The following is an 11967-nucleotide window of genomic DNA, read 5'->3' on the forward strand; positions in this document are numbered from 1 at the left end:
TAGCTGCTATTGGTTGCGCTTTCTTACCACGTGATCAACGTCACGGAGGTAGCACCCACAGCGCCAAAATTCAAATACGTTTTCTTGAATGGACCAGGCGGCGAATAAATAACACTAAATGGAAGAATATCATTGTAATTATGGATAATTTGATTTAATGTCGAATAGAAAAGGAGTGATTTTTACTGCTAGATGGGGTCCAGCCGAGAGGAATCGCCTGAGAAGACAGAATAATATGAAGGTTTGGGTTTTATTCAGCTTTCGTTTTCGACACGGTGACGCTGTGAGCTATGTAGCTGCTAACGCTGACTAGCCACCCTGCTAGCTCACTTATCTTAACTTCCTACATCCAATAGCTCACGTAATATTACTTTTAAGATTAAGGATTATTTTCCTGGTTTAATGCGTGTGGAAAACAGCTGTTTTCGTCATGTATTGTTCCTGCAATCTTCGCTTTGTAGACCGCTGTCATTCATGTGGCTCGAACGGATGTTACGCTGAATTCAATGTAATTAATATGACATTTTTACACTTCCATACATATTCTTCAAATGCACATCGTTTTTACAATATTTTTTAATGTAGTATAAGCATTAACGAAGGTGGCTTCAATTCGGCATACCTCACACAGACAATAAACTTTTGTTTTTTTAAAATAAAGATAAAACATCAATACCTACACTGCTATTGTCTCAGCTGACTGGTGGATGATAACTGAATGAGTTCTGTAATTTTAGAATTATTTAAAAAAAAAAACATATTACTTCTGCTGGGACTTCTATTACCCTAGAGATGTGGTTATTTTTTTAATTAAAAAAAAAAAAAAAATTGCATTTAATTCCGCATAACTTTTGGATGTTTGCCAGGGAATCTGCAGCGACGTGCAAGTTAACGACTTTGTTGTTCTAGAAGGTTTTGAGTCGCCAGGAAACACAACTGGTAAATGAAAACAGGCTGCAAGACCAGAGCAACTTCACGACTGAACAACTGGAAGACGGATAACCTTTTTTTTTATCTTTTAAATCCATTATCAACACACAGCTCGTCCCACCAGAGTACAGTTTGTTCTTATTGGTGTTTCATGTGAATTAATCTCTTCCTGTCAAATCTAAATCGGTCAGCCTAAGGAGAAACGGTTTAAATCTAGTTAACTGCCGGCTATCGAGCTAGTAATTTGAATAAGTTGACGGTAAGGGTCGTTTGTTTGGCTGCACAGTGTTTTGGCCTGTTGCACATTATGTAGTGATATATTTGTTTATGTATTTAGCAGGTTGATTCAAATGTTGTTTTTTTTCTTTTGTGCTATTTTGTCACAGAATAAAAGTGAAACCCAAGGAGCATTTTCTGTGATCTGATGACCATGAGACGCAGCCCGAGGAGACCCCTGATCCTCAGAAGAAGAAAGTTGCCCTTTCAGCAGAATGACCCGCCGGCGGTGGAGCAGCAGAGCCGACCGGCTGCTGCGGCAGAACCTCCCAAGCAAGATGCGAGCCGGCCCTTTCCCGCCGGCATCCGCATTATGGATCACCCGACTCAGTCTGATACCCAGGTGGTCGTCATCCCCAAGACAGCCGACCTTCAGAGTGTCATTGGGGCCCTCACGGCTAAAGGCAAAGAGTGCGGCGCCCAGGGACGGAACAAGTTCATCCTTCTCAGTGAAAACGGTAGCCGTGACGATGAGTCCCTGTGTCAGCCTTCTGATGCGTCTACAGGGTCAGTTGGAGAACCGGTGAAGGAAGAGGATACGGACAATTCCCCAGATGTTAAACCTCTCACTGCAATCAAGCTTTGTAAGGAAATAGCAATTACATTTGATTTTTTTTTAACCTGGCTCTCTGTTTTTCCATTCTGTGTCAGTAATAATCCTTTTCTTTTGCTTTTCCTCCGCAGTAAATAAGGACCTGGAGAGCGGTCCGTTAGATAACAGCCTCACCAATATTCAATGGCTGGGCAAAATGAGCACAGCTGCCCTCGAACCATGCCCAGCCAAGCAGATGGCCAACAAGGAAAACCAAAGTTCACAGGTCAGCGGCTCCCTGACGCCTCAGTGTGATTGTGTTCCTGACCTCGGGCGTGTCTCAGCGTGTCGCTTTAAACACCTTAAACACTTAAATGTCACGTCAGTGTGATTTTTCTAAAGACCGCCAAAGCACTGCCGTTGCATTGTTTGACATGATTCGAGGAAGTCAAGAAGTTTTGACTGTCTCCTTTTGTATTTAAGGGTAACTAATATCTTTGTAATAAAGCATTTGTGGCAGCACTTTGACATAATTAAGCTGCATGATCTCTGGTGAAATAGCCTGCTTGTGAGTCTCTGAACTCATTATGGGTACAATGAAGGTGTAGGATGAGTATTAAATGTGGGAGGGGATAGAGTATAACACATGTATGTTCATAACTGCATTGTGGAAGTAACAACTATTGCAGTGGTTTTTTTGGGGGGTTTTTTTTGTAGTAACTTCATCTCTTGTTTGTTTGTTTTTATTTTGCAGGCTCAAAATCCTCAGATGGATGCAGAGCCCGCTCAGCAGCCCATGTCGGAGAGGCCACCGTACTCTTACATGGCCATGATCCAGTTCGCCATCAACAGCAGGAAGACCAGGAGGATGACCCTGAAGGAGATCTACATGTGGATCCAGGACCACTTCCCCTACTTCAGAGAGGTGGCCAAACCGGGATGGAAGGTGAGATCAGAGGACAAGATAACATCTTTGTAGTGTCACTTTCATAGAGGCACATTTCATGTTTAATCGATGTGTGATTGCAGAATTCCATCCGCCACAACCTCTCTCTGCATGACATGTTCTTACGCGAGACCTCGCCAGATGGGAAGGTTTCTTATTGGACCATCCGGCCTGAAGCCAATCGATGCCTCACTCTGGATCAGGTGTACAGGGTGAGTACTTCTTATCACTAGCCGTTTTCACGTAATGCACTCTCCAGAGATTCTCCTGACCAGGGGGAGACTATCCCTGTCAGACGGCGGGGGCAGGGGGTCTCCTAAATACAGCTCCTCCTGGATATAGCCTGAGTTTTTCAGGAGTTTTCTGCAAGTGTGAAAGCCCTAACAGTCACTCATTTCACATTTTCTGTCACACTGCTTATTTTTATACACAAAAAAAAAGAGAGTGAATATCTAATGCCATAACATTCTACCATTTTCAGCTTAACTACCATGTTTTTTTAAATCTTAAGACAGTTGAAGTGATGTAAAACTTGGGTTTTGATTATTTCTTGTTGTTTTCGAGCATTTGTCTCCTGATCTTTATGGTTTTTCTTCTTTCCTCTCTCACTTCACATCTTCCTCCTCAGCCTGGCTGTGACCCGATGACCGCTCCCGTTCCAGTGCCCATGCTTTTATTACCCAACCAAGTAAGATAGATTTACCCTTCTTTCCATTCTTCCAGGGACACTTTTTATCTGAGAAGTCAGACAGGCAGGAGAACGCAGGAAAGAAAGACAGAAATCAGCAGATGACCATCTTCACTTGACTTTTTATTTTGTGTGTGTGACCAGAAACTTTGACTCAAAGAATGCAGCTGCAGCCGGAGGGAAATCTTTTTGTTGTTGTTGCAGGAGGAGATGAGAGAGAGTAGCTTGCTTTGAGACCATCCTTCACAGCAAGTTGTTTTTAAAGATAGTTTTATCCATCATCTCTTCATAAAAATACAGGAAGAGCTTAAGGACGTTCTTCTTCAGGAGCAAACTAAAAGAGGAGAGCTTAACTTGTCACTTAAATGTAGTCAGGATTGAGAGAGCACAGTGAGGCCCACTCAGGCAATACACTCCATCTGTATTAAGACATCTTCTGTCCCTTTTTAATTTTTTTTTAAACAGCAACAGAGGAGAATTCTTCCTGATGCCAAAAAAGCTACAACTGGATCCGGTGAGTTTATAAACATGTCAGACTTTTTTTATTCTCCAGTCAACAAAATGGACAAAAAAAAAAAAAAAGTCATTAACGTCATTGTTGGGTTTTTTTTCTACATTCAGAGAGAAGAATCAAACCTCTCCTCCCTCGGACCGAGTCCTACTTCATTCCCGTCCAGCTCCCCGTCACCTACATGCAGTCCTCGCAGGCCCAGTTCCCGCCCTTCTGCTCGCAGCCAAAACCGATCGCCTCTCGAGGGGCGAAGAGAGTGCGGATAGCTCCAAAGGTAAAGAATGAACACGCATTAAAGGATCATAGGTGCTCGGCCCCGTCTGGATTGAATCTTGAAATCGGGTTGTTTAACGAAAAATGTATATTATGAGATGAGATGTTTTTAGGATCCTGGGGAGAGACCCCCAGAGCCAACTTAAAATGTGTCCCCTTCCCTGCTGCGTGACTGAAGTTCATTTCACTTCATGGCCGTATTTAAAGCGTCAACCAGCTTTGAGGAATTTCTTTTTTATTGATTTTGAAAATTTCCTCATAAAATGAATCAATTGATTTTTGATATATTTTCCGTCTGGTTCTAATAACATGTCTGTTGGTGTGTGTGTGTGTCAGGTGAACCAAAGTGACGTCCCAGGCCCGGGGGTGTATCCTGAGAGGAACAAAGACCTGAAGCTGGCCGTGAAGGACGAGCCTGTTTGTGATCCCATTCCAGGCAGAACTCCGACGTCCCTGTCGACGAGACAGGTCAGCGGCTCTCGGCGCAAACAGCGCCTGGTCCACTCTCTGAACGAGGAGCCCGTCCTCCTCTGCCCCGAGAACACTTTCTTCGACTCCGGCGTGGTCTCCGACGTGTCCACTTTCCAGGACATGCGAGACGCCGAGCTCGACGTGAGCAGGAGCCCGGATCGGGAGTTCTCCTTCAAAACCCCCATCAAAAGCACCAACCACCTCACATCCTCCACGCCGAGCAAGCCCCCTTGTAGCGCCCCACCCGAGCCCTGGAAGGTGACCCCCGTCGGCAAAGAGAGCGCGGGCGTTCTGGACTTCAGCCCCATCCGCACGCCAGGCGGTCCGGCGGTCACGCCGCGGCACGACTACACCACCTTCAGCTTCAACGGCACCCCCTTCAAAGACTGGCCCCTGTTCAGCTCCCCGCGAGAGCTGCTCAACTCCGCCCCCTCCAGAGCGGCCGCGCCCACAGACTCTCCTCTGGAGTGCTTCCGGAGCAGCTGCTCCAGAGAGCTGCTGCAGGCGGGGAGCTCCACGCCCGCCAACCGCTCCGTCACAGAGGGTCTGGTCCTGGACACCATGAACGACAGCTTGAGCAAGATCCTGGTGGACATCAGCTTCTCCTGCATGGACGACGAGGACCTGGGCACGGCCAACATCAGCTGGTCCGAGTTCATCCCGCAGTTTAAGTAGCCTGATGACACTTTGACTTACACACATTGGTGGTCAGAGGTTTTTCCAGAACAATTTAGGAGGGGAAGTGAGACGCTCAGAAAAAGGTAAAGCAGATATAATTGTCAGGTAAAATAACAAATAGTGTTGTGTGTTTATGAAGACTAAAGCGACTACATTGAATAAGGGCACAACATTGGTTATTTGTACTGATAACAGAAGTTATTCAACCCCAAATACATGCAGCTACACACCATAAACTTCAGTTAAGTCCGAAAAAGGGCATATTCCAAGGACATCATCGATACCGAGGAGAAGTTTAGTTGATTGCTTTGGAGAAAACAAAGATTTTAAGGTAAAAACTCCCATTTTTTTACAATCTGACATGTTTGTCTCTCCAACTGTGAGGGGAAAAAAACATTTACTCTGATTGTTTAAAGCTGAAAAATACCTCCAATTTGAGTATTTTATAGTATTAGGGCCACTTCAAGAAGGAACGATCTAAAATATGGAGATTAAAGTCGTATATTCACGAGAATGACGTGGTGATGTCTAAGTCTAAAGCCGCCGTTTAGCTGCCTTTGTCGTCCTTATGCGAAGCTTCTGCTTTGGCTCTTAACACTCACATAAACTTCATTTATTAAAAAGTCGATTGGAGCTTATTGACACCTGCTTTAAATTCTCCTGGATAGTTATTTAATCGTCTGCTCGGAATAAAATCCAACGATTTAACTAATAACAGCCACATTCTGTATAGACATGTCTTCCCTCACATCTGAGCGTTCAGAAATTCTTCCATCACTCGTTCACTCGCCTCTCTTTTTCCACAAACACTTCCACTGGGTTTCCTCCTCACTTCCTGTCCCCTTCGTCCGTGCTCCTAAAGGAATCGCTCGTCAATAACAACATGTCTTTAAGTGTCTTTTGTAAGTTGATTTTGCACATTTTAATATATAAATTTAGCTTTTACATATGTAAATTGAAAGACAATATATTGCCTTGTTAAGCCAGCAAGAGGCTTCTGGGCCGTCTGGGATCCATGTTTTAGACTTTAGATTGTAAGGCAGGAATATTTAGCAATAAGCAATGACATAAATAATACAAATAGCACTAACAGCAGTAGGTTGTGTCTGTACATTTATAGTAGAACTGTCGTTCCCATGTAACAGTGTGTGGACATCAGTAGCATGTAAGGGCACTTGGTAGCTGCAGAGAGGAGCAGTGACTCCTCTTGTCAACACCATCGTCTTTGGCGACTGAATCCTGAATGTTTGTGTCTTTTAAACGGCAGATTGAATAAGAGGATTTTTTTTTTTTTTTTTTCTGTAAGCACACTTTGGACCCAGGGAAAGGTTTCAGTGAATGCTGCACCATCTCGAAAAGGAAAAGAACGAGAGTTTAAAAAACTTTTTAAATGCCACAAAATAATGTATGGCTTAATTCTAGGGTTTTCTAACATGTGTGTTCAACATCTTCCGAGCATGCGCCTCGTTCTGTTTCCACGACTGTCCAATCAATCCGATGGTGTCGGTGCCTCACGCAGCACGACGCGGCTTTTTCATGAAGTCGTGTTTTTGACCATTAGCATGCTTTGATTCGCTCTGACAGCTCACGTTTAATTAATCAATGTCGATACTAGACGAGGTGCAATTTCTACAACCAGGTTTGCAGTGTGCAGTGTTGAAACCTTGTATTTCTGTATGGTGTCTGTAAAACCACAAAGCAAGGTCGGGCTATTTGTATTTATGTGGGAATAAAAGTTGAAAACATTTGTAGAATGCTTCTGTGATTCAAATACGACTTTAATGTTACATTCAGGATTGGTATTTAAAAAAAAAAAAGAGAAAGCAAGAAAGATTATAATTCAAGTATATTCTACGAGAAAAGTCAGATACGCCGTCTTTTCTCAGCAGTGGTTTTCACATTTTAAGAGTTCTTCTAGTATCAAACACTTGGTACACTCTGACAGTAAAGGAGGTGTTCAAGCAGTGTGTCAGTAGAAAGCGGTGTTTAGCTTCTTCAGTAAGTCTTGACCTCCTGCTGTGCCACTTCCAGGAGGATCTGTAGCTGCTTGCTGCAGTAATCTGGAAACATTGAAGACACAAATGGAAATAAAAGGCGTTAAATTCTCGGCAAAAGTAGGATAAAGATCAAAGAGTAAGTGGCAGATGTTAAATTGACAAGGAAGATATTTTAGTTTAGGACTGAAAAGGGTTTTTTTTTTTTTTTTTTTTATCCTAGACAAATTATTGTGTGAGAAAAGTCTATTTTCCTTAATGGCATTTGTCAGAGCACATTTAATGTTCAAATTTGCTACAAAACTGTCTCCATTTTTAAGATAAGATAATCCTTTATTTATCCCACAACGGGGAAATTTACATTGTTACAGCAGCAAAGAGCAAAGATTGCAAACAAAAAGTGAACACAGTACAATTTAAATTAAAAAGAAAAATTAAAAATGTACAAAAAAATAGATACCACAATATAGATTTTAAAAATAGATCAGCTGAGCTGCAGTTTTGACAAAAAATGTAGTCAGAATATTCAGTGTAAACTCTTAGACCTATTTTAAAGGAGCAATATGTAAGAAATGGAATAAAAGCAGATTTTGAGTATGACTCACCGAAGATGCGTCTCCATCTTTTGGGCAAGCGATATCTGTGGATGGTGACGTAGTAAACGGGGACCCCTGTCAGCGTTAGAGCACAGCTGTTACCCGTGTTCCAGGGGTCCGAGTACAGAGACAGACCCACGATGAAGAAGCAGACCACCGTGAAGGTGACGGCGATGACCAGCGGCACCTTTTGGGGGTGGTTCAGAAAGAGCAAACAACACCGTTTGGAGAACAGCAAACAAAATGTTGCTTTTTTTTTTATGTGAAGCACTTACTGCTGCATTATTTTTTGTGTGGAAATAAAGTTTGATTGACTAGATAGTTTTGTGACTGCTGACACACTCACTTTGAAAGGTCTCGGGTGAAGGGGGAAGCGGTATCGGTGGATGAGCAGCCCTAAGGTTGCCAGGGCGATGAAGAACCAGCGGGAAAAGGAGGCAAAGTTGATGAGCTGGTAGATCTCCCCTGAAAGTAACATCACGACCACCAGGGGGTACTGCAGACACACAACACAGCTTCAACACCATATCAGTACTCGGTCTACTTCTGTTGTTTAATACAGTTTAGATTCAGAGTGTAGATTTACCAGTAACATCACCGCAGGTAAAGGTGTGTGTCTGCGGATGTGAATCATGGAGAAGATTGGAGGCCAGTGCCCCTCTCTGGCTCCCACAAACAGCATCCTGTAACACAGACAGTACGCTTTACACGCCTTAATCTGATTGGATTGTGATTTTAAGCACATACATGGATGGACAGAAATAGTGTGTCTGGGCCTGAATTACCTGGGAGCCCCAAAGAAGCCGCCGTTCAGAGCTCCAAGGCAGGACAGGGCCACTAAAATGGGGATGACAGACGACAAGCCCTGGAGAGCACGGTTTGCAAACGTCTGAGGAGGGAAATTTAGACAAACATTTCAACACACAAATCCCCCGTCATCGCGACCCTTTATCTTTTTCTTCTGAACTACAAGTACTGACCACAGCTACGGCATCAGATATCAGCAGCTCAGCGGGAGTCATCATGGTGTAGTAGGCGACATTAACAAGCACGTAAAAGACTGTCACTGTCACCATGGAGCAGATTATTGCCAGAGGGATGGTTCTGACAAAGAGAGGAGGCATGCAGAGAGACATGAAGGTGCTTTCAAAGCAATGTGTAGATAGAGTGAGATGTGAGATTTAAATACCTATTGGGGTTTATGACCTCTTCTGTGACAAAGTTCAGATAAAACCTAAAGGAAGAAAGACATTTCATGTATGATAAAGAGCAAAATGTAAGAGTTTTCTGTTTTTTGACTGCTGTAAATGTTTGCTTTACCATCCACCGTAGGCATACAGGCCGTTGTAGAAGGCCAAAGGTAACCTGTCCAGCGTTAACGATTCAACCTCGAAACCGTTCTGGAAGTTCTCGGTTTTTCCTGAAAAGGAGCCGATGGAGAGAAAGATGGAGGCTTAATGTAAATACAGCAAATGTAGTGAGGAACCTTTGTAGTGGTGCTGGTTTATTTACACTCTTATTGAGAGACATGCTTCTCTACCACTTGGGGTGTGATACAAAGTTATAGTTCTTTAAAGCTTCTGTAAACAGTGTCCTCTCACCTTTGGCTAGTGCGATCACACCAGGGATGATGATTAGTACCAGAGCAAACATCTTGATGAACGTCAAGGTGACCTGAGTGCGAGAAGCCATGGTCACACTCCAGCAGTTGATAGCCACAACAAATGCTACAAAAGAAAAAAAAACATAAAGACAATAAAGGTTTGGATTCAAATCTTGCACTGCAAAGAGATTTGAGAACAGTATTAAGATAGGAGGGACGATATTAAGAAAACACTTACTCAGTCCGAGGATGCTAACAAGCTTGATCAGCGCTGTTGGAGCGGCACAAGGTTCAAAGAACGGCTCCACCACGTAGCGACCAAAAGCTAGGGACACATAGGAGGCCACGGCTGGTCTAGAAAATAGAAAATATGCTAGTTATGGAAAGCATTCTGACTTATCCTCTACTAATTATGCATCCAGTACGAGCTTTCTCTAATGTCTTTCCCCCTCCAACTCAGGGCCAACCAGGCAGCTAGCAGTTATGGGTAATTAAAACAACTAACAAACCTGATAAATAAGAACTCAACCCAGAGTCGTAAAAAGGCGGGAAGTGGCCCCAGTGTCTCCAGTAGGTAAGTGTAGTGGCCCCCTGACTTTGTAAAACTGGTGCCCAGCTCAGCGTAGCACAAGGCCCCTGATGTAGCAGAACATAGACCAGGAAAAAACATGTTAGCGTTGTCAGTATAATCCATTAATAATCAATCATATGAGCATATAAGCCTAAAAATGTTAGCATGTTGCAGAAAGTGGACTTTCAGAGATGCTAGGATCAATGGAAAGGTTCACTAAAAAAACAGCTACACCAAAGCAGTGTTGTTACTGTGAAACTTAAAAAAAGAAAAATTGCAGCAAAACATTCAGGTGTGTGTTGGTTGTCTGCAGTGTAGTTTAGTAATTAGATATCAAGATTAACATTACAATTATAGATTGATTGAAAATGCACTGAAATACATTTTTAAAGGAGCAATATGTAACTCTGACACCTAGTGTTTAAAATGGGTACTGCAGTCCAAATTCAAAACATTTAAGAGAGGGGTTTCCCCCTGATTTAATTTAGTAGATATCTTACATATTGCTCCTTTAAATCTACATAAAAACATATTTTATCATTTAAAAATACAAAAAAAACTTTTAAAAAGTTCAAAAGTATCTAAAAGGTCACTTTTATCACCAAATCTAATTTACACAAGTTAGACAAACACATAAATCACTCCATCATTCCTCTTACCAAACAAGGAGAGGACCCCGCAGAGCGCCCACACCAGCAGGGACAGCCCCACGCTGCCACTGTTCATCAGGACTCCCTTGGGTGCGATGAAGATCCCGCTGCCCACGACTGTACCGATGATGAAGGACGTCGCCGGCAGCAGGCCGATCTCCCTCCGCAGATGCACCACCTTTTCCTCCGGCGTCTCCGCCTTGCCTCCATCGTCCTCTTTCTTCACTTCCATTTCTGTCTGACTGTAGATTCCACTTGGAAAGCACAAACTGTGCACATTGAGTTTTCTTTACTTCTGCTACTTTAAGGGTCAACATCATGGGATATTTTTCCTGCATAACTACGATCTTACCTCTTCTTGGACTGTTGCTGCAGCCAATACTTTCACACGTCTCAATCTGTTGATTTTCCCACAATCAGCGATCACCAGTCCTTGTTTGGCTTCCTGTTAACCCTTCTGTGGTGCACATTTGCTACACGTTCTTTAAATGTGTATTAAACTGTGGCAGAGAGAGACGACAAACGCCACAGCATGCTCCCCTCTCTCCCTCTCTCTGCATGTTTTTCTCCCCTCATTGGCTCTTAGCCATTCCAGCCCCCCTAAAAGCCTAAGCGGGGAACAAAGCCAGCAGTCTCCCAAGCTTCGGAAAGTAATTACAGCAGTTTAAAGTCTCCACACTTTCCTACATTGTGAGTGTGTGTGTGTGTGTGTACAGCTTGAGAGAGACCTTTGGGGCTCTGGGGGAAAGGGGTCAGGGTGCTGTGGAGGCAGCTGCACAGACTGCAGGAGGCCTATGTTCAACAACAACATTTGGACTTTTTTTTTTTCATTTTTGTCTTGTGCCCTCAAAAACGTCCTGATTTACAAACTATTTCATGCGGCTTAAGCAAAACCTGAAATACTTGTCGCAATGTGTCTGCCAAGATCATTATGAGAGGCAACGGTAAACAATGAAAAACCTCAAAGGCCACATTAGCTTAATTTCTCTTGTTTTCTTTACTTGACTGATCACTCCATGAATGTCAGTTTCGCTCCATCTGGCAGAGCGATAGCTGTGCTTGTTAAAATTCCTCCACACAGAGTTCTGCACAGACCAGGAAGGGTCACTCAGTCAAAAATATATAATTATATCAAGTGTTTGAAAATTGCAATCAGATGCCAGGAGATGTCACCTGAATGCTTTTAAAATGCACATACTGTATGTGCCTGCACGGGCTCTGCGTTCCAGTTGGCTCCGAGGGGATGGG

General features: G+C 43.3%; 2 protein-coding genes across 3 annotated transcripts; one reads left to right on the forward strand and one right to left on the reverse strand.

Annotated features, from left to right (window-relative positions):
- Nucleotides 1-63: 63 nt before the first annotated feature.
- Nucleotides 64-7052, forward strand: foxm1 (forkhead box M1). Its single transcript, XM_020649473.3, has 9 exons — nt 64-241; nt 1317-1790; nt 1891-2024; nt 2493-2684; nt 2768-2896; nt 3313-3372; nt 3838-3886; nt 3994-4157; nt 4493-7052. Exons 2-9 carry the CDS (start codon nt 1355-1357, stop codon nt 5300-5302), a joined length of 1974 nt encoding a protein of 657 aa, XP_020505129.2. The 5' UTR covers nt 64-241; nt 1317-1354; the 3' UTR covers nt 5303-7052.
- Nucleotides 7053-7113: 61 nt separating this feature from the next.
- si:ch73-352p4.8 (cystine/glutamate transporter) lies at nt 7114-11311 on the reverse strand. Of its 2 annotated transcripts, none has more exons than XM_020649475.3 (13): nt 11072-11311; nt 10729-10973; nt 10008-10134; nt 9737-9852; nt 9497-9622; nt 9216-9315; nt 9085-9129; nt 8876-8999; nt 8681-8784; nt 8482-8578; nt 8242-8391; nt 7905-8082; nt 7114-7365 (listed from the first exon to the last, which is right to left on the reverse strand). In XM_020649475.3, the coding sequence occupies exons 2-13, from the start codon at nt 10949-10951 to the stop codon at nt 7301-7303; spliced, it is 1455 nt and encodes a 484-aa protein (XP_020505131.1). In that variant the 5' UTR covers nt 10952-10973; nt 11072-11311; the 3' UTR covers nt 7114-7300. The 2 variants fall into 2 exon arrangements, with proteins under 2 accessions (XP_020505131.1, XP_020505130.1); XM_020649474.3 differs by having other exon boundaries at nt 10729-10988; nt 11072-11310.
- Nucleotides 11312-11967: the final 656 nt, after the last annotated feature.

Source organism: Labrus bergylta, chromosome 23 (assembly GCF_963930695.1).
Source record: "Labrus bergylta chromosome 23, fLabBer1.1, whole genome shotgun sequence".
Taxonomy (NCBI): Eukaryota; Metazoa; Chordata; class Actinopteri; order Labriformes; family Labridae; genus Labrus; species Labrus bergylta.